The 22621-nt window shown below is 49.0% G+C and overlaps 1 protein-coding gene across 1 annotated transcript in view; it reads right to left on the bottom strand.

Annotated features, from left to right (window-relative positions):
- Positions 1-22621, bottom strand: part of SRRM4 (serine/arginine repetitive matrix 4) — a 153346-nt gene that overhangs the window by 42338 nt on the left and 88387 nt on the right. Inside the window, exon 2 of the mRNA XM_025474134.3 lies at positions 2823-2969. Within this exon, the coding sequence (XP_025329919.1) occupies positions 2823-2969 (147 nt within the window). The remainder of the gene's footprint in view (positions 1-2822; positions 2970-22621) is intronic.

The following is a 22621-nucleotide window of genomic DNA, read 5'->3' as shown; positions in this document are numbered from 1 at the left end:
TGCCTCTACCTTTTTTCTTCTTCCTGTCCCTGTGTGCCTTGGTGTGCCCTCCCAGCAGGGCTGGAGGGGCCAGAATAGTGTTTATAACAGTACACCACAGTTATATAAGCAGCAGTGAAATATGCAGAAGTTAAGTCTGTGCAGACATAGAGTGGTTCAGTACACGGTGGTCAAACATACAGAGTAGGCAACAATAAAGAATGCTGGCTTTAGAAGCTGACACACCTGCACTTACATTCCTGCTCCATTACCTCTTAGCTCAGCGACCTCTCTGAGTATCACTTTCATCATCTGTGACATGGAAATAAAACAGGAGACCTGTGTCCTAAGTTTGTCACAAGAAATGAGGACCTCACTCAGGTAACGTGCCCTGGTCTGGCACAGAGCAGGTTCATGTAAACGCCCTTTCTATTATTATAATTATGCATAATAACACAACTACTATATATTTATTTATTATATGCCAAGTGACTTTTTATTATCACCTTTAACATTATCACCATTATTGTGTTTTTTATCACGTCGGAGAGTGGGTCTCAGATAAGAGAAGGGAGCAAGGCAATTCCACAACCAAAGGGACACTCCACGATCAAACTGACAACATGGCATCATTTTTCAGATTTTCATGCCCAGAACCTGCTCTTCTGGCTCCGTGAGGCCCTAGCCAGCATTTAAAGCACCTCTTGGGGCACCTGGGTGGCTCAGTTGGTTAAGTGTCAACTCTTGATTTTGGTTCAGGTTGTGATCTCAGGGTCTTGAGATTGAGCCCCGCATCTGGCTCTGTGCTGGGCATAGATCCTGTTTAAGATTTTCTCTCTCCTTATGTCTACCCCTGCCCCTGCCCTGCATTCCTGCCCCTTGCATGTGTGCACTCTCTCTCTCTCTCTCCAAAAAAAAAAAAAAAAAAAAAAGCACCTCCCATATTCTAGGCTCACTGTCAGGATCCGTACTTATGTGATCTAATTTAATCCTTATGAGAATTAGAGCTCAATATTCCCATTTCATAGTTGTGAAAAGTGAGGCTCAGGAAACCAACTTGCTCAATGTTGCCCAGTTGGTACGTGATGTGTCTCTTATGTTTTCAAAGTACGAAATGGGTAATGTTTTCAAAGTACGAATTCTCCCCTCTCTCTCCATCTCCCTCAGCCTCACATGAAAACCACTTTCTTTTGTTTCCTGGAGACCATTCTCCAGATCTGATAATGACCTTCACTTCTCTAAGCTGACAGGACTTCACTGTTTCTTCCCTGTTGAAATCAGAGCCTAAATAAAGCCTGCAGCCAAGATGGTAGCCTGGGTGGAGGATCAGACTTCATCTGTGAGAACCACGCTGGCTTCCCAAACCACTTCTTCAGAATTCAGGTTCTTAACTAGACAACCTTGTTCATTGGCCCCAGAAGTCTATGAATTCTCTGAAATGGTACGTGGAATTGGGGGAGTATTTCTGGAGTATGTACACTTTCTCTGGGGGCAGCACTCCTAGCTTCCATGTAATTCTCAAATGGGTGCCTAATATGGTTTAGAACCTCTGCCTTAGGAAACCAAGAACTCCAGGATACAAGGAAAGAATCTGGACCAGATTAGGGGTCTTCAGGCTAATCTTGACCCTGCCACCTATGTTTTTCAGTTTCCCTATCTGTAAAATGGCTCGACACCCTCTGATTCAACAGGAAGAGGCAGGGATTGTATCTGGGGCTCTCTGCTGGCAAGCACACTATGTTCATTTTCCTCCTGTCCCTGATGGGGTAGATACAAGCCCAGGGTAGCACGAGAGGGGCAAGTTAGTTTGAGGACTAGGAATAAAGCCTCCAACCAGCTGGTGAAGCCAGATTATAAAGACAGTGCTGCCAACAAAATTGATTCTCTAGAGGCCAAAGACAGACTAGGCTTTATGTATGCACGGTGCAAAATTTAAAAATAGAAGTCAGGGGATAGATTGGCTTTTTCATTAGCATCGATGTATAATGTGGTAGATGTTAGTCTAGGATTTAAGATCAGAGAGACCGTAGTTCAAAATTCACTCTGCCACTTACTGGTTGCTATATTTTGGGCAAGTCACATTACCTCTCCGAGCCTCAGTAAAATGTTGTGTCTTCAGATGGCAGCACAGTGCCTGTCACTATTGGGTGCTAAAGCCATCTTGGCCGAATAACTGAATTTAAGGAATGAATGCAAAGATCTGGATCTTAGGAGACAGATGTGGGCTGAAATCATGACTTGGGAATCAGTGGCTCATAGAGTCATTAAAATGGACAGGAACTAGCTCTCTCATTTGAGACAGGGGCCACAAATTGTGGCCCCCAGGCTGAATCTAGCCTGTTTTCATAAATAAAGTTTTCTTGAAACACATCTATGCCCCTTTGTTTACATATGGTCTGTGGCTGTTTCGGTGCTATGATGGCAGGCGTGAGTAGTTGTGGCAGAGACCATCTGGCCCTCAAACTTAAATTATTTGCTATCTGGTACTCTACAGAAAAAAATCTGCTTTTTCTTTTTTTGAAAAGATTTTATTTATTCATGAGAGACACACAGAGAGAGGCAGAGACATAGGCAGAGGGAGAAGCAGGATCCCTGCTGGGAGCCCAATGCGGGACTCGATCCCAGGACCCTGGGTTCACCACCTGAGCCAAAGGCAGACGCTCAACCACTAAGCCACCCAGGTGCCCCAGTTCGCTCATTTTTTATTGGATTTAAGCGTCTGAAAGAGGAACTTGGAAAGGAGAAGTGGGTATGAAGAGTGACCAGAAAGACAAACTTCATTTCTTCATCCTTAACTTGAACTTCCTCATTGGACCAAAGAGAGGGTGGGGGTGGCATCTCACCTGCGTGCTCTGGCAGGACTGAGCTCCCGGCAGGCCTTGTCTCTCTCCCAGCTGTTGGTGCCCAAGGCCTCGGTGGCCAGATGCTGGCTCAGCTTCTCCGAGGGTCCATCCTGAGCTGGAACCAGAGGGCTGCTTTGGGGTTCTGTCCTACAGGGGAACAAATAAGGAGATGGAAATATTAGGATATGATAGATTTTTTTTTTCTTTAAGGGAGAGAGAGAGAGAGAGAGAGAGAGAGTGTGTGTGTGTGTGTGTGTGTGCGCGCGCGCGCATGTGAGTGGGGGTGGGGAGGGGCAGAAACAGAGGGAGAAAGAGAATTTTAACTCAGAATTTTAATGACCCTGAGATTATGACTTGAGCTGAAATCAAGAGTAAGACCCTTAACCAACTGAGCCACCCAGGCGCCCTAGGATGTGACAAATTCTTAATGTTCATCAAACATTCACACACATCCTAATATTTCCCAACTTCCTTTGCACTTAGGTTGGGGCCATAAGAGATTATATCTGGCCACTGGTCTCTGGGTGAGAGTGACATGAGTCACGTCTGGCTTGAGGCAGTAAGGTTTGTGTGCTTTCTTCAGCTCTCTCTCCCTTCTTTGCAGTGACCTCGGAGGCCACATACCCCGAAAAGTGAAGCTTACTTGCTGGAGGAGATACCTAAGCCACATCAGACTATGTATGTTAGAAATAAGCCTTTGTCAGGTTAAGCCACTGAGATTTAGGGGCTTATTTGTTACTGTGGCATTGCCTGGCCTATCCTGACAGAACCACAGGGAGAGGCTGGAAACCAGCGTTTCACTTCCTTGTTCAAAGCAGAAGAGGAGGCCAAAGCATGATAGGATTAGTTTCAACTCCCTTCACCAGTTCCGTCCCATTTCCCTGCCTTATCTCTGTATGGGATGGATATCCCTGGACTCAAATACTATTTTCACCATTTAGTAGATAGAGGACTCAGTTTCTCTGTTTTACAGTTTCCTCAATGGTAAGACAGGGAATAACATTAGTCCTTATGTTGTTGAATGGTCATGAAGACAAAATGAGATAACACGAAGCAAACAAAAGGCCTTTCCATTTCCCTTTACCTCCCTGTGAACCAAACCTCCACACTCTGGTGTCCTTAGCAGGTATAAGCCACCTACTTGGGATGCATGTATTTTGCATAAAGGCCTGAAGTGCCCTCCTCTGCCTCTGAGAAGAGTCCCAGGCAACTCTAGGAAATTACCTGAGTCCCACCTCCTTCTTTGAGTCCTGAAAAGAGGAAGGAGGTGCCGTGGGTACTCTGTCTTTGAAAACACTGTCACTCATACCTCTGGGCCCCCAACCAAGAAGAGTCAGGAGTTTGAGAGGCGCAGGTGGATTTGGCACCATCCAGTAAACTCGCCTCCCTCCTCACTCTGCAGAATCCAGATCAAGCACTGATCAAAGGCATTAGGATTTCTCCTCCACCAAGCACCTGCAGCCAGTGCCTCAAGACTGGTTTTATGACTCAGGATGAATGCATCTGATAAGCCTCCTGCTCCTTAGGGCTGCCTAGAGAGCAGGCCAAACCCAGTCAATATTGAAGGAAGGGCAGCAAAACACATCCATCTCTGTCAGCTGCTGATCAGTGCATCTTTAGAAGCAGAGGTGAGAGATGCTGCAAGCCCAGGAGGGATGGGGATTCTTGTCCAGACCTCCTCACCACCAACTCTAGGCTTCCTGAACTTCAATCTTCCATACACCTCTCTGCCCTGCTTCTCTTACTGTGAGGGTTCCATTTCCATGCCTCCAGTCTATTCATGCGGAATGCTGCCCTGGATCTTCAAACCACTTAGAGCTTGCAATGTCTGCCTGGTCCCCAGCAAAGCTTGCCTCTTCCCATGGTTGACCTGGCCTGGGCTAACCTGTGTCCAGGTCAGTTCTAAGTGTGGGGCTGCAGAGAATAAGGGGGAGTGTCCTCTGTGATAATGGAATTTACATTCGAGATGGAGGTATAAGGACATACACAAGTAATAATATGACTTACTGGATGGTAATAAATTATGGAGAAAATAAGCCAGTGTAATGGGAAGGGGTGACTGTTCTTTCGTAGAGAGTGTCAGGGAAGACCACTGAGGAAGTAATGGGATGGAGGTTTAAAGGATTAAGGACTAACCTTACAGTTTGTGGTGGTTTTAAAATGTGTTCACAGATTCTTTGACAGCCCTGCCATCAAAAGATGAAACCTAATTTCTCTCCCCTTCAGTACTGGCTGGGCTTAGTGATTCACTTTTAATGACTAGAAGGCAGTAGAAGTGATAGCGTGTGACTTCCAAGACTAGGTCACAAAGGCAGCCTCTGCCTCTCTCTGTTTGGATTGATCACTCGAGGGAAGCTGTCACCATGATGTGAGGACACTCAGGCAGCCCCGTGGAGAAGCTCTTGTGAAGAACAGCTGAGGCTTCCTGCCAACAGTCAGCACCAACATGGGCATGTCACCTCGGAAGTAGATCCTCCAGTCCCAGTGAAGCGTGAGATGACACTACCGTCCTGGATGACATCTGACCACTGTCTCAATGTGAGATGGTCAGCCAGAGTCGCCTGGCCAAATTCCTGACTCACAGAAACTGTGAGACATTATTTGTTGTTGTCCTAAGCCACAAGGATTTGGGGGGTAAATTTGTTGTCAGGTAATGTAGAAGTTTGCATAGGTCAACCTGCAGGAAGTGGGAAATGTGCTCTAGGCTGAAGAAATGGCAGGTTCAGAGACCCTTGGCTTATATATATAATATATACAAGAAAAGGCAAGCAGGGCTAAAGTGGATAGAGGGGAGACCACGGACCAGGGTTCAGGTCTTGTAGGTCTTGTAGGTCTGTGGCTGAGATGGGAAGCCTTTGGAACAGAGGAGTGACATGGTCCAGCTTACATTTGGAAGCATCACTCCAGTCGCTTGAACAGAGGACAGAAGGGAGGGATGACAGGGACAGGGACACTAGTGTAACTGTCCAGGCTCTGATCAGTGGGTCAGGGATGAAGATGACAAGATGTGGTCAGGTTCTGATATTCGAAAGTAGAACTCGTATCATTTGCTGCTGGTTAAATGTGGGATGGGAGAGAATAGGGCATGGGAAGGGTCAAGGATGACTCCCTGGTTTTGAGCCTGAGCCACCAGCAGGGAGGAATCTCCACTGAAGAGGTGGAGACAGTGATGTCGGGAGCAGAGTTCTGGGGCGGCCTAAGCCCTGTTCCAGGATGTGACAGTCCCGTTGCTACTATGACTCCTAATACACGCTGTTGACATCTGATTGTCTTCTCTCATGCTAGACTATGAGCTCCCTGGGGGTAGGACCACGTCTTACTGTCCCAGAGCCCGCTGTGTGGTAAACACTCAACATTTGTTTAATGAATAAATGAAAGAGCACACGCTTTGGCTAAAGAGAACATGCATCTGTTTCAACAAGTTAGAAAGGGCTTTTGCGATGCTTTGAGCTAATCCGTTCATGTTAGAGTTGATGGAGATAAATCAGCCAATGTCTTGGTCAACTCAGCTCAGTCAATACATTTTCTCTTCTACCCCGTATTTCTCTTAGAAAAGTGACCAGTGAACTTATCAATGTATGTGCATTGCCCAGAAGAGTGTTGAACTAGACATACACAAGAACAGAATTTTGGACTCTGGGGCATGATAGGAAACCATCACACAAATCTGTATCAAAGGCAAGCCCTCAATAGGAAAAAGAAAAAAAGAAAAAAAAAGAGAAAGAAAAACAAACTGATGTGAGCAATTTGGCAGTGAATGAATACATGATGAGTAAGTGCTGGCATTGTGTGGAAGGTCTCAGTGACTTCCGCTAATGGAGGGAGTGGAGGCATGGGTTATCGGCAGGGCAGGGACAGATGGGGGATGCTCTTGCCGGGCGCTGGGGGACAGGGCTTGGGATGAGGACAGCGCCTCATCCATCATTGCCAGCATCAGGGATGAGCAAATCCTGATGATGGTTTGATGAGGAAAAGGTACAATGTGGTTGCTGCATTTATAAGCTGACACACCTGACGTGTTCTCATTTTCTGTAGCCCTGGCTACACCATCCTGGCTATACAGACCACATCCCAGATTTTGTAATAAAACAAACAAAAAAACCTGAACAAAACCAGAATTAATTCTTACCAGGCAGATAGGGAGTTGTGAGGGAAGGAAGAAAGGAATTCTCCATAATATCATAGAACTTTTAAGATCCTTTTTCAAGACGGTCTGACACTTTGCTTCTCTGCTTTCTTAAAAGTGAACGACTCAGAGGCCATGTAGGCCCAGGTTTCTAAAACCTGGCACACTATCAAAGGCTCCCAAGAAGCTGTTAAAAATATAGACTTCTCAGTCCCATCCCAGCCGTAATAAATACAAGTCTCAACAGGGTGAAACCAGGAAATGCACGTCTTGAAGAAACGTCCCTGGTGATCTTGCTTCCTCTGGATTAAGAGTAAATCCAAACTGATTACCAGGTAATCTGTACCAGGTACCCGATAAAAGGCTCTGCATGATCTGGCCTCTGCACCCATCTCCTACCCTTCTCTCTGTCCCTTACTCTGCTCCAGCCACATGGCTTCCTTGCTGTCCCTCACATGGAACAGGGCCTTTGCTCAGAGCCTTTGCCCTTTGTTCCCTCCACTTGGTATGCTGCTCTTAGAGTTCTGTGCATGGCCACTTCATTCAAATGTCACCTTCTCAGAGAGGCTCTCTCTGACCTGCTCTGTGATTTTGCCCCTGTGTTCACTGTCTCCATCACAGTTGTCTGCTGTGCCTTACCCCTGGACATTCGTTACTATTTGAAATTACTGTTTTATATGTTTATTTGCTAACCATTGGTCTTCTGGACTCAGATGTGAGCTTCATGAGAGTGGAAACTCACCTCTTTTCTTGCCAATGAATCCCCAGGGACATAGTGCCTGGCATAGTGTGCCTTTTTGCTCAATAAACAATTGTTGAATGAACGACTGGATGGATGGATGGATGGATGGATGATGACTGATCCCATGTGGGAACCATAGATCAGAGTCAACATCTCTCCTATGTATAAAGAAGCAGTAGTTCAGGGAAAAGGGCCCATCTGATGTCACTCAGCATTTCAGTGAACTCAGACCTCAGCCATGGCACCCCCTCCTCCCTCATAGCCCCATTCTCTCTTCTCTCCCCACCTCCCGATCTGCATCCTTACAGGGCTTTAAGAAAAATTTTATGTTCTATCTTTGCTGAGGAGTCCTGGCAGCTGCCTCGTTTTTACCACACGGCCCTTCGATGTTGCATAAAAAAGCACTTAAAAGGAGGCAAGATCTTCAGGGGACAGCTAAAACAGTGAAGTCAAGGGCCGCACACTCCACTTCACACAAGGAGGGAGGGGGCCATGCGTGCTGAATTCCTCAAGGCCTTCCAGCTCCGTTCCTGCTAATCAGCGACCTGGAGCTTAGATGCTGCTCTCCGTAGTCATGGCAACCAGCAGATTCCCAGCCTCTGATAAAAGTCAGGCCTGAACTTTCTACAAAACTCTCCAAGATGCCTGGCTCCCTAGCTGCTTCCCTGCTTCTCGCATCAAAGCACCCTGCTCTCAGCAAAGTGCTCAGTCAGCCCTGGGTTGGATACAGATTCTCATGCCCCAAGCACTAGATTGAGTTAAAGACCAATTGGGGAATCCGAGACAAAAACAGTGTTGGAGGAATAGGAAGCGTCCCCAGCCCTGGCTCTCCTCTGTATAGAGTAGGGAAACTGAGGTCTTCAATAGGCAAGGGGACTTGCCCAAAGCCACACGATGAGTGACTCCATCAGAGCTCTTTCCATGTCATGTAATTGTAGCAGCAGCCAGCATGTATCAAGCACCTGCTCTGTGCCAGACACAAGGACGGTCCGAGCACCATCTCGTTTAAGCTTCCACAGAAAGCTAGGAATAGGCCTGGTCATCCCTACTGTACAGGTAGGAGAGGAACAGACCCAGGGACAGTAAAGTGGCAAGAACACTAGCTGCTCTGCTTGTTTATGAAAGCATCAACTGAAGAAAAAGGAGAGAGATCTGGAAAACACTTTGAAAATGTAAGGAAGTATTAAGTGGGAGGATAGGGTGAAACTTGGTAATTTCATCGCAAGACAGGGATTTGCCTTATGTGTTTGGAGGAGGGGCTATATCTCAAGTTTGGCTTGAATGTTATATTCCACAAATAGGAAGGGCATTTGGTCATTAGACTGGGGACACTTATTGCCTCCATCCCACAGCTAGCTTCTCCAGGGTGTTGAGTACTAATCCAGCGTCTCAGCTGATGCTGACAACTCTCTGTAAGTCACCCAGGTTAGTGAACTCCTCCCCATTACACAGATGAAGGCACTGAGACATGGAGAGACAAAGAGTCTTGCTTTCCTTCCAAGGCTCATGCCCCAGCTTCTTGTCCTGTGCCTGCATTTAGGCCTATGAATGATTCATCCTTGTCCCCCATACTTGGCCAGACACCTGTAACCTGCCTGTTTCAGGAGAGAGTGAAGGCTCACACCTTCGGCTCAAGAGTCCACCAGAAAGCTCAAGGCTTATCATGGGGCTGAGTCAGCCCACAAACAAGATGGATTTGGCTAATTTGTGCCTTGGTTCTTAGGGCTTCAGTCCTCGCCTAAGGTCTAGGTGCCAAGTCCTTTTTAAGGTTAATAAAGCCTGGTGAGGGGTGGGTAATCTGTGGAGGCTGTGGTTCTTTAAGCTTTGCTGTCATGGCTAGGAAAAGTATTGGAGCTTGGGAGAAGACTGGGGATTCCTGAGAGCCTCTGAGGGAGATGGCCCTGGAATCAGGGTCATTTGTGTTCATCCTAGTAGGAACAGAATAAGAAATAAGATTTTTTATGGAAGCTTGGCATGTCTCTCATTATGTCATTCATTTATGCAACAGCTGTTTGCTGAGCACCTACTTAGTATCAGATTTCAAGGACTGTGAAGTAACTAAGACTGGCTTCTGCTCTCAGCCTGAAAGGCAAGATAGATCCCTCTACTGGGAATTACAGTACAGTACAGTGATTTCAGAGGGCCATGGAACCACAGAGAGAGCACCTAATCCAGCCTGGGGAATGTGGGCGGATGGCCATGGAAGGTTTCCTAGAAAATGTATGGAAACTGGTCAGAAGAGTGGAGTAAGTAGCATTTAGAAAGAGGTCATGGCAGTTATCCGGATAAGACAGAGGGGCTGGAGGGGGGAAGCAAGAGTGGAAACTGGTTGATTTCACCAAGCAAAATGCCCATAAAGTCCATCCAGGTTGCCACAATGGCGGGGTTTCCTTCTTTTTTTGTGGCTGGGTAGTAGTCCATTGTGTACATATAAAACATTCTCTTTACCCACCCACCCACTGATGGACACTGATGGTATTACCATGTCCTGGCTATTGTCAGTGATGCTACAAAGCATATGGGGTACAGGAGAAAAGAAGCTGAGACTGGGGAGGAGGCCAGGGCCGGGGTCCTTCAGGGTCATGTGGAAGAGAGACAGGTGCTTCCCACCCCTTCCTTGCTCCTGAATCCCCTGGGGATCTTATTAGGCTGGAGGTGCTGACTCAGCAGGTCTGGGGTAGGGCCTATGCTTCTGTGCTTCTAACCGATGTGCAGGTGCTGCTGCGGCTCCGGGAACTGCACTTTGAATAACCAGATTGCAGATTTTATAAAGGATTCAGACCCGCCCCTGCAGGGTGGCCTACACAGACAAGCACAGCCCTCTAGCACACTCTCTCTTCCAGCAGGACGACGATGCTTGAGTTCAGCTCTCAGGGCTGAGAGTGTGTGAGTGTGTGAGCATGTGTGTGTGTGTGTGTGTGTGTGTGTGTGGTAAACACTCCTGTATATCAAAAATTGTCCAGGTCCCAAGTTCAGGTCAAGGGACGAAAGAACCATATGGAGAAAAATCAGCTCAGCACTTCTTACCCAGCTCAGTCAAGCGGGTCAGGCACCCAACATGCCTGGGTTGTGGACTCTCATCACTGAACACATCCATCCTCTGCCCTCCCATCAACCCCAAATTCATCCAGTCATCTCTCCCTCCTCAGGCTGGCCTGCCGATTGCCGATTTGCCTAGTGAAAAGGCAAGCGGCTGAGAGGGGGACATTTGATTCTTGGGACTGCCTGGAATGCAGGCTTTCCCCAACTTGGGAAATGGCCAAATTCCAAAATGCTGTGGTTTTCCACTTGAATGGGCTGCAAAAAGTAATTAGGTGATGCTGAGAAAGTGCACAGGTCCTGGGATCCTACTGACCTGGGTTCAAGCCCTGATCCCACCCAGCTGGGTCACTTGAGACAAGAGTAACCTCTCTGGCTCCAGCCCAGGGCCCCCTCAGAACCTTTCTACAAGCTTTCCCTGCAGACAGGGTTTAGACTTCTCCATGGAGCATGAGCGGCTGACTATATTTTCTTGCCAGGGGAGGGACATTGCTAGGTGAATCCCTTTGGGCGTCATTATAGCCACTGCTGGAGGAGGCACCAAGCAAGCAAGACCTGCTGGGAACAGGACAGAAGGCTCCAGCTCATGGTAGGAGGAGCCTTGGATTCAAGAGGCAAGAGCAGTAAAGACTGGTCCCAAGAAGGGCCACCAGGGACTACTCACTTATTCTTCATTCAGTCACTGATTCAATAAATATTTACTGAGCACCTACTATGTGTAGGCCATGTTCTCAGCACGGAACATGTAACAGAGAACAAGGCAGAAACAATCCGTTTGGCGGAGCTTGCATTCTACTGGGATGGGCAGAGGGAGGGGGAGCAGAAAACACGCATAACTCAGTGGTGAATACAGAGGCTGTTGGAAGTTGCAAAGAGAAGAGAAATGGAGGATAAAGAAAAGTGGGGATGCTACTGGGAGAGGGCTGGAATTTTAAATGCACTGAAACTAGAGCTGAGTGAGTAAGGGGAACAAAATCTGAGAGGGGAAGGCATCAGAGAGGTAACAAGGGACCAGATCACGGACAGGCTGGTGGACTACTGCAAGAATCTGACTTTTTCTCTTAGTGAAATGAGAAGCCATTGGAGGGTTCCAAGAAGAAGAATGATGAGATCTGATGTAGGCTTTACAGGGTCTCTCTGGGGGCTTGATGAATGCAGTGCACAAGGGAGCCGGGATAAATGTAGGAGGACCAGCTGAGATTGTTGCAACCATCCACCTGAAGAGAAGATAGTGGCTGGGGTCAGTGTTGTCACTGCCATAATGCCAAGTGGTCAGATTCTGGACACAGACTGAAGTTGGACTCAGCAGAGTTTGCTCATGGATTGGATGTGGAAGTGAGAAATAAAGGGGTCTAGAGTGACTCCAAGGTTTGGCTCTGAGCAATAGAGAGGATGGAGCTGCTGGCTACTAAGAAGGTGAAGACGGGTGTTTGGGATGCCAATTAGACACCCACGTGGAAATGACAGGTAGCAGTTTAATGCCCAAGACTAGAGTTCAAAGAAAACATTAGTGCTGGGGAGGTGCCTCTAAGAGATGTTGGCATTTAGATGGCATTTAAGGCCGTGTGATCAGATCTTCTTGGGGGTAACATGGAGTACCTCACTAGAGTGAGGCAAGAAGCTGAGGAAGTAGGTAAGCTCTGCGCCAGTGAGGTTTTAGAATAACAGGATGGCTCAATAGGACTGTCCCAGGCTTGTGGACTGGCTCTTAAAATACACAATTGACTACTGAGCAACACACGGATTGGGGGTGCCAGCCCCGTGCAGTCGAAAATTCATGTATCACTTTTGACTCTCCCCAAACTTAACTACTAGCAGCCTGCTGCTACGGATAACATAGTCAGGTAACACATGTCTTGTATGTCATATGTATTAGACACCATAGTCTTATAACAGAGTAAGCTAGAGAAAAGAGAATGTTATTAAGAACATCATGGGGAGGGGAGGTATCTGGGTGACAGCTGGTTAAGCATCTGCCTTCAGCTCGGGTCATGATGCAGAGTCCCGGGATTGAGCCCCACATTGGGCTCCCTGCTCAGGGGAGCGCCTGCTTCTTCCTCTCCCCCTGCCTCTCCCCTGCTCACATTCTCTCTCTTGCTCTCTCTCTCTCTCTCTCTCAAATAGATAAATAAAATCTTAAAAAAAAAAAAGAACATAAGGACAATACACTTACGGTACTATGCTGTATTTATTGAAAAGAATCCACATAGATGTGGATCCTGTGCAGTTCAAACCTGGGTTGTTCACAGGTCTGCTGTGCTTATAACGTGTCTGACTCCTCCTGTTCATTCATTCCTCAGCTATTCATTAATTCATTCATCTGCTAAGCATCATTTTACTTCTGGTAGAGGGTCATTTCGAAATGCTCCAGACATGCTCCTTCCCCCAAGGAGGCCTTCCTCAGAGTCCAGAGGAAGACGTGGGTCGGGTTCATGAGAAACTCTCAGGAGCCAGAGTGACCCAGGGAAGAAGGGAAGAAGTCCTAAGGAGAGCGAGGGCAAGGTTGGAGAACATCTGCAGGGAGCGGGCAGGGTGACCGGTCTAGGGAGGGTTGGTAGAGCATGGTGATCAGATTCATCAAACAGACTCTCCTGGCCGCTCCCCAGCTGGGTGACCTTGAGCAAATCTCTTCACCTCTCTGGTGAAACACAAACTGTATGCACCTCAGGGGGCTGTCACGAGAATAAAATGGCATGATGTATGCTCGGTGCTTCCATGGCGGTCCTTTAAATACCAGCCACACTTTCCAGGGCAGGTCACGTTGTTCTCCAGCCTCACTGCTGATTCTGATCCCCTGTCCCCAGATGGCCAAAGGCAAAGGATTCTGGGAAGAGGAAGGACAGAGAGGTTGGCGTGCCCTTGAGCATCTCAGGAGTTCCTCCCTACACTGGGACCTTGCCTCTCTACCGTCAAGCGAAGTGGCTACTTCAGAACCCAGCGATAGCCCATTCCATGCTATGTCCAGGCATCTTTCTCTCTCAACAGCCCAGGGATGACTTTGTCTCTCCTTGTTGTCCCAGAGCCACCCACTGGAGTCTTTCATCAGCTAGAACTACAGTTGGGGGCGGGGGGCATGGGGCTTCTGAGAGTTTGGTGCAATTAGGACTCTGTGTTCCTGCACACACACACACACACACACACACTCACACGTGTGCACACACGCCTCCTTCTCCGGGCTGAGGTTTGGAAGAAAATTCCTAACAAGCAGAGAGTAAAGCTGCCACTGAAATCTGCAGAGAGGACAGAACAGACAAGCCACAAATCTCGATGGCAGGCGGCGAGCAGGCGGTGAGCTCCTGAGGTCTGGGCTCGTTAGTTTTAAAATAACACAGCAGAGCAGTGAGATAAAGGGCTTCAGTGGGGGAAGCTGTCAGACACCTCGCCTCACACTGTTGGAACCACCCGAGGGGCCCCATCTCTCCTCCTGGGTTACAGAAACGCAGACTGCCAGCCGGGGCGGGGGCTGTGCGGCCAGATCACAGTCAGAGCTTGTCAGACGTAGGCCAGGCCTTGGAGGACTTTGAGCCCAAGCCTGGAGAAGTGGGGGTCTGGGGAGGCTGGGTGCTACACTCAGAGACCCTTGACAAATGAGCAGCTGAGCAGGGCCCACCACTCGGTTCCTTTGCTGCTGTGCCGGATGCTCTTGGCCACCTACGAGGTGGATGGGAATATTGGCTGCAGATGCCTCACAGGCAGCCCTTTGCAGGTTATGCCAACCCCACCCCCCCCGGGGTGGGAGGGTAGGAAGGCAGTCCACAGCTGATGACTAAGTGACCTAGAAGTCCCAGAGACCTGCCCCCTTGCCTCAAGGTAGCACCAACTCTAGGCTGCGATCCACACTCCGGAGCCCCCCCTGGGAGCAGGCTGAGGCTACACTCGGGTGAAACCACACTTTCCCTCTGCTTTCTGCTCCTGCCTTAACCCACTGCCTCTCCTCCTTTCTCGTGAGAGCATACCCTCAGTAGGTCACATGCACCCCACCCTCTGTCTCGGGCTTTGTCTCTTGTGAATTCCATCAAAGACTCAGACCCAGACCAAGTTTTTCCTCTATCAAACTACGGTATGCAAAAGCAATGGTCGGGGAAGTACTGTATTTTTCAGATGGACATGGGTTTGAATCTCTGCTTTGCTACTTCCGGGGTGTGTGACCCACAGGAAGTTAAATTTACTATCATCAGGCCTTAGTTTTCCCATCTGAGGATGGCAAATGTTAATGGGGGTTGTTCATAGTACCTGCCTCATAAGGTGGGTGTAAAATGCTTAGCACGTTTCCCAGATACATAAGAAATGCTCAGGATATGTTATTTGATGATGACGACGATGATGAAGATGGTGATGATGAGGATGGAGCCCCAAGGGCGAGGTTGGTCCCTGAGAACCCCATCAAGCAGCAGAAAGCTCTCAGAAGACTCCGCCCCTGCAGCTTCAGCACCAATGGCCAGTGGGTTCTCAATCCACACCCTTCCATCCACCAGGGCCCCCTCCTTTAGGCTTGTCCCAGAGGCCCCATCCTTTGCCATCATGGTTCTTCTCTGACAAAGGATTCCCTGTGGGAGGGAGGGACCTCTGGAGGGAGCAGACGTCTGGCTTTACACAGAAGTGGCCATTTCTCAATGCCAGCTCAGGCATCCCGCTGTCCCACCTGTAGGAAATGGCTCCTCCACAGTAATTCTGATTAAAGAGTTGATGGGAAAGGTCTGTCCCTCCACTGGGACTTTTATCTGCTTTTTAAAAGTCAAACCCATTACTGCAGGATTGCGGGTTTATTAGGGAGCTTTATCTTTATTAGGCAGTCAGTTTTGTGATGATTGCCCTCCAACTCTGATGGGTTCCTCTCAGCTCCGGGAGGGCTTGGGCGCAGGGGTGGGTTGTGGCAGGGACACATCTCAGGAGGTACCAGGGGATCTTGGGACAGCCCCTCCCTAGCACACCGGCAGAGATCTTTCTAAGCTCCGAGGTTTAGCTCAGGGCTCATGGTCCATGGGCAGCGACGGACCAACCAGGAGCCACCCAGAGCTTTGGAATCGGGTGGCCCGGAGCTCGGAAGCTGGTTCTGCCATTTTCAAGCTGTGATCTAGGACAAGTCACTTCATTTCACTTCTGCAGAACAGGGTTAATGATACCGTCCAGCTCGTAGACATGATGCACGTAAAGTGCGTAACACCATTCCTGGTGCAGAGTAAGCACTTAATCAATGTTAGCTGTCACTGTAATTGTAATTATTCATTGTAAATAGACTTTGGGACACAGATGCCTGAATCTCTGTCTTTGCTCCAGCTGATCCCTCTACCCGCAGTGCCCTCTCCTCCTTTCTCTATAAAAAGAAACCCACCCATCCTTCCAGGTTCAGCTCAATGAGCTCACCCTCGTTTTCTGACCCTTACTGCCCATCCTCCTGAGGGAGCACATTCTTTACTTCACCATGTTTCAGGAACTCTTGGTAAATCCCTCCAAGATATTACAGCATGACCTTGAGCAAAGCCTCCCCTCTCTTTGAGCCTTGGTTTTCCCTTTTTTAAAAATGGGGATAAAACCTCATCTATTGAGGTGGTTGTGGAAAATATATGAATGAATATTAGACTAAGCAGAGTGTCAGATTATTGCTAACTATTGTTGCAACTATTACTGAAAGAGATTTGGTAGCTCCAGTATGAAAAACAATTTCTGCTCGGCGAGGAGCCTTATGGCTTAATCCTTTCCCTCTCATTTTTGAGGAGTGCATAGCTTCTAATCTGCCGGGAATAGCTTGGGACCCTGAAGGCCAGCTCCAGTGACCTCTACAGAACCTGTCCAATTACAAGATTTTTGTAAATCAGAATCTTTCTTGGGTCTAAATTGTCCCTAGCTTCTGACCTTTTTCTGAACACACTGGGGATGGGACAGTAGGGCTCTGAACCCACTAACATGACCCGTTAGCCCCCAATTTAAGGATGAGAGTTGTCACCTACAAACACATCTTCTCGGTGCCTAAGCGGAAGCCTGGGCATGCTGACTTCTCTAAGTCACTGTGTTTAAAGACATGGGATCTCACATTTATTGAGCACCTATGATGTGTCAGGCACTTCATCAGGCTTTTAAAACTCACTATTTCATTTAAGTCCTACAATAAAACTTTGGGGTGGTTATTGTAAGGGTTGGTTTTAGATGAGAAAACAGAAGTTCAGAGAGGCCTAGCGGCTTGTCTAAGGACACAAAGCAAGCAAGTGAGGGAACCCAGAGTTCTCAAGGAACTGTGGCTGGGTGTCCCTGGTCTCCGGACTGAGTATGGCTACGTGTTTACCCAGCTTTGGGGGTAACCATGTCCCTTTCTTCTGCTGACCGTGTCTTTGCCTCTCCTATGCTGACTGGTGTTCTGTCCTCCTATTTCCTCGCCTGCACCCGGTTCCTCGGCTGCTGTCTGCAGTCTATTGACCGAGACACTCAATCAATCAGCCAGCTTGCTCCAACAGCTAAAAAACACCCCGTCGACCAATTTCCCCTCCAGCGCCTTTCCGCGGACCATGAAACCTCACTAATTTGGAATTTGCAATGATTTCTGACACAGAACCTGCATTTCTCATTCCGGTAAAAAACAGTCTGAATGAAATGTCATCACAGGAACCCCTGGGGGGTTTTGAGCAAGGTCCCAGCAGCCAAAAGGCCCTTTTTGCCACTTCCTCCCTTTTGTTCTTGCTCCTGATTTCTTCCATCAGTATCCATTTTTATGTTGGATTCTAACTGACAGCACCATTATAAATGCTACCATTACCAATAATAACAGTGGCTATTCATGGAGCACCAGCTATGTGCCAGGCACTGTGCTAGGTGCTTTGCATTTGTTTACTCTGCCAAATATTCACCTTAATTCCTTGGGGTTGGTACAAAGAAACTAAGGCAAGAGGAGAATCCACTAAAAGGTGGGAGAGAGGGAATTTGAACCCAGACAGTCTACTTCCAGAATCCATGGTCTTAACCCTTAAATAAAACATAGTGCCTTTGGGACCGGGCACTGTGGGGGCCATCTGTGAACCCCGTGAACCCCAAAGTGCCTCCTGCTTTGGGTTTCTGAAAGCATTATGCAATGAGACAAGATAGCTCTGTGTCCTACAGCTGCATGATGGATGTCAACATCCAGGGTCAGCAGTCGTGGAAAAGCTGCCTCCTCACTCCACCACCAGGAGCAGTCCTGAAAGACACACAGCCTTCAAAAGAAACTGGTGGCAAAAGTCTGAGAAGGTTCAAAATCCTGTTTGAGAGTGTTGGTTGCCCTTGGGGACGCACCACTGACCCAGAGCTCTGGTTTCTTCCTATAGATATTTTTCTATATGCCGGTGGTAGAGATGAGAAACACACAACCAGAAAGCTATGCACTGTCCCACTCAGACCTTCCTTGTGCAAAGGTCCTGTGGCCTCCTTTCACATAAGCCCAGAGTGGATCTGCCTTTGTAGATTTGCAGTAGGGCATCCTCCTTTTTCATGGAGGGAGACATTGGTCACTCAGATTGCTTTGGGAATATGGTTTGAGTGGGAAAGAAAGATATACTATTAAAAAAAATCATTGAAATGTTTTGATCCTACCAATTACCCATTGAGCTGGTATAGACTGAGCCTTGGTTCCCTGAACAAATCTCTCAGCCCCTGGTGGTGGGACCTGAGGCCAGAGACAAGTGTAGCCTGCAGGACTGAAGCACAGATCTTAAGACCAATCCAACACTCCTCAGACATAATGATGCTGCCTCCCTAGGAAGTGCATATTCGTGGTCACATTTTTACTTGCACCCAGGAACACATAAAATGGGTCCAGATGTGTGTGTGTGTATGCGTGTGTGTGTGTGTGTGTGTGTGTGTGTGTGTGTATAAGGCAGGGTGAAGCCTGGACCAAGATGTTCTCTGTATCAAGATGCATCATGTGGCAGGGTCAATTATGTCTAGAGTGGCCATGTAACTCATTGTCCAAACCAGGACCCTGGGGATTAAAAGGGGCGCTGACGGTAAGTGTCTCAGAGGGTGTATGGTCATCCTAGCCATCTCCTGTTTCTGATCATGAGTCTTGAGTGACAACTGCCTCCTCCACGTCTCCTCCCGAAGGGCCTCTGGCACCTCAAACCTAACCTGTGCAAACCTCACTACCCCGTCCATCCTCCCCCAGCTCCCCCTTCCAGCTTCTCATCCAAGCACTGACCTAGCCATCACCACGGACACTCCTCACATCTGACCCTTCTCACTCCAGGGGGCCTCGGTACCCATCTTCTCTCCACCTGCTCTGGCACCCACCCCGCGCAGGGGTCCAAGGCCTCTTCATCTCTCGCCCAGACAACAGTGGCTGCATCTTCTGTCACTCTGGCCCTGTCCAGCCCACTCTCCATGCGGCAGGCAGGGTCATTTTCCAGACACAGGCTTGAACACGTAGCTCCCTTCTGCGGAGCCCTGAGAAGCAAGCCCTCCCTCTCGATGTGGTTCTGGTTGCCTTCAAGGCCCAGGGCGGTGCTCTCCAGGTATGTCATTGTCTGAGGCTTCTCGGCCACTGTGCTTAAGCCTCCTGAAGTCCTTGTAGGGTCCCTGCCTCCTGGTGATCTGTCTGCCAGATGCAACTAAGGGCGTAGCCTGGCGCCAGACCGCTGGTTCAAACCCTGGTCTTGCCACTCTGTGAGCTTGGACAATTGACTTCCCTTCTCTGGGCCTTCCTTCTTCATCTGTAAGATGTGGATAGTGATAGTATAGGTACTATACTATTGGGTTATGTCATGGATTAACAGTGCATATATGTAAAGCTCTTGGAACAGTGCTTGGCACACACAGTAAGTGCTCTGTGTTTACTAAGAAATGAGCCCTCTTATCTTGCCTACTTTATGTTGAGGGCCTCCTGTCCATTTTTCAGATTTCAGCTTAGAATGTCACCTCCTCTGGGAAGCCTTCCCAGACTGCTAAGCGTGTTGTGTTCCTTCTCTATGTTCATAATACCCTTCCACTGCGATCATCTATTTAATTCTCTGTCCCCCTGCCCTGACCAGACTGTGAGTCCTTTGAGGCAGAGCCCAAGCCTTTTACTGCATTGTATCCTCAGCACCTAGGCGAGTGCCAGGCCCATGGTGTATCTTCAATAAATATTGGGTTGGATGGGAGAACTGAATGGATAAATAGCCTAATCAAGCAGTGGCTACAGACAGCCTTCTTGGGAGAGTTTCTGAGTCCCAGGACGCCGATATTTGTAACAGATGTCTCTCCAGGATAGGCAGGTACAGAAAGGCAGCCAGGTTTCCCCTGAGGACACTGCACACAGAAATGGCATGTGGCTCTCCCCCTGGTTTCCTGCTGCAGATGTCCATCCGTTCCACCTTCCAAAAATGAGCCCCTCCGCTCCAGGGTAAAGAGGAAAAACTGAATCCCAGAGCTTGGTGTCCAGGAGTCCCCACCTGTACTGACCTCCCTCTGCTGTCCTCCAGGTGTCCCCTCCCCTCCCACCCAGTCAGCCTTTCTGAACTCAGAGGCCAGGGTTTGAATCCCAGCTTTGCCACATACTAGTTATAGGGCCTTGGGAAAACACATTCATCTCTGTTCCTGGTTTCCCCATCTATAAAATGGAATGTGTAATAGTGCCTACATCACAGGGCTGTGGTGAGGTCACACATTTTGTGATGTGCCCAGTACATGGCAAGAGTGCCACAGCGCTTTTCAAGACTTTAAAAACAATGATTCCAAATTCCATGTCTTGTTCACGCTGTGCTGCCCACTTCCGAAGCCCTCTCCCCATGTCCCTACACAGCCATGTCCTACAGGGTGCATTTCTCTGTGTGTCTGGATGCCCCAGCTGCTCTTATATTCTCTAGTGAAGATCCAAGGCTGCAGGAGACACCTGGCAAGATCTGGGCGTCTGCATTGTCAACTTGGCTCTGTCTAAACACAGTGGGTTTGAGCTCTTTTCTGAAGCACCAGTTGGCCAGCAAATGTCCCTGGGCCATCTTGGGAATGGGACCATTCTCTTAACAACCAGCCTTAGAGAGAAGGACTAAGGGTCATGTATTTGTGATGTGATGCCAGGAAGCTCTGGTAGGCAGGCGAGGAGGCTAGATCAGGGAGGAAGGAGCCACTAACGGGTATGTTGTCTAGCCAGCCTCCACTGCGGGTGCCTGGGGCATCATCCCGCCGGGGAACCCTGGAACCAGCAGACCACACGATCCCATGTTACTTTACCCAAGGCACCTCGAGTCTTTATTCTTCAACTCTTAGCAGTCATGGTTGAAGGCTGCTGCCAAGGGGCATTAATTCCTGCCCTGTGTCCCGGCAGAGTGGGCTTGGTGGCCAGAGAGGCCCAGATCCTGTTGGTTGGAAGTCAGGCTGGCACGCTCAGGAACTGTGGGCATCAAGGGCACAGGGGCAGGGCAACACCAGCACCCCATCTGCAGCCATGCCTGCACACCTGCACATTGCGTGGGGCATGTCCTGAAGAAAGCCAGCCACCAGGCAATTATCTAACCTCTCTGGACTTTCACAAGGGGGCCCTGAATTCTGGGAAAAGGCAGACTTCATTCCCCTTGTCAGATCCCCCACTCCTGCTCCCTTTTCTTTTCCACCTTCGTTCTCCTTCCCCAGATATTCTCGAGCTTCTGCTCTCACAAGCATTTTTAGGGTGCAAAGATTGGACAGGATGCTCAAGTCTCCCTGTCCAAACCCTTCTTCCGAAACCAGCTCAGCGAGGGGATCTGGCCTGCCCCAGGGAGTGGCAGATACCAGGTCCCCTGACATGCTAGGCTTCAGGCCCCTCCGTGGTGCTCTTCCTGGAGGCCGCATCCCTGCCCGTCCTGCCCGTAGCTTCCTTTGGCTGGAGGGGGCTGGGCTGGCGCAAGGCCGAGGTCAGGCTGGGCTGCCCAGCGCGGGGCTGGCAGCTTGCGGAGCCTTCCTCCCGCCTCCGCCAGGCCTGCGTGGCTCAGCATTTCAAACGCATCCTTATGTACTGGAACAGTCTCAGGAAGAAAATAGGATTTTGCCTTTTGTTGCAATTTAAAAGAAGGGGGGGGGAGCCACAAACACATCCTTCCCTCTCGCCAGAGAACGGCCCATTTGAGAAGATCAATCAAATGTTTTCAGCCAAAGCCTGTACAGGTCCACATTTTCCCAAATTACATCAGCTCAGCTGAAAGGAAGATGAGAGACACGGAGGAAGGGGCTGGGAAGCAGGGGTAAGGGGGCTGGTGGTGGAATCATCCCCGGGGGAGCGGGGGAGGGGCTCCACTGTCTGTCTTCACACCTAAGGGAGGGCAGGAGGAGCGGGGACAGAGACTGGACAGCAGGTAGGACTCCTTCTCTTTGTGGAGAGTCTCGGCTCCTGTTAGGAAGAGCTGCAGAGCCCCGCAGAGACCCCCACTGGGAGTTCAGCCCACTTTCAATCGCTCTTGTGGAATAGGAAGCTGATCCTGAGACCCATAGCCAGAGCCAGGGAAGCTACCAACCCCGGGGGAGAAGTGTCTCCCTGCAGAACGACTCAGTGCTTATCAGGCACAGCATGACATGTGGATCCGTCACGATCAACTGTACACTCTGTCATGGGTTTGTTACTAAGGATTATTAAGGCAAAAAATTGGGGAGGAGTTTCCAATTAAAACAGATGCGTAAATATATGAATCTTCATCATCTCAGTTTATGGCAGTTCCTTTCAGGAGGGAACCTTGATGTTGTCCTTGATCTCTCTTTCCCAAGACCCAGGTCTGACCTATCAGCAAATCTAGATGCTACCTTCAAAATACACCCAGAATCCAATCACTTCTTTCCTCCTGGGTGGCTGCCACCTGGTCCAAGCCCCCATCATCTCTCACCTGTGTTTTTTCAAGAGCCTCATAATGGAACTCCTTCCTTCCATCCTTGTCCTCCTGCAATCTACTCCCCAGAAGGCAGCTGGAGGGATCCTGCTGAAACTCA

This window comes from Canis lupus, chromosome 26 (assembly GCF_003254725.2).
Source record: "Canis lupus dingo isolate Sandy chromosome 26, ASM325472v2, whole genome shotgun sequence".
NCBI lineage: Eukaryota > Metazoa > Chordata > Mammalia > Carnivora > Canidae > Canis > Canis lupus.
The sequence above is the reverse complement of the archived record's forward strand: the minus strand, read 5'-3'. Positions and strand labels throughout refer to the sequence as shown.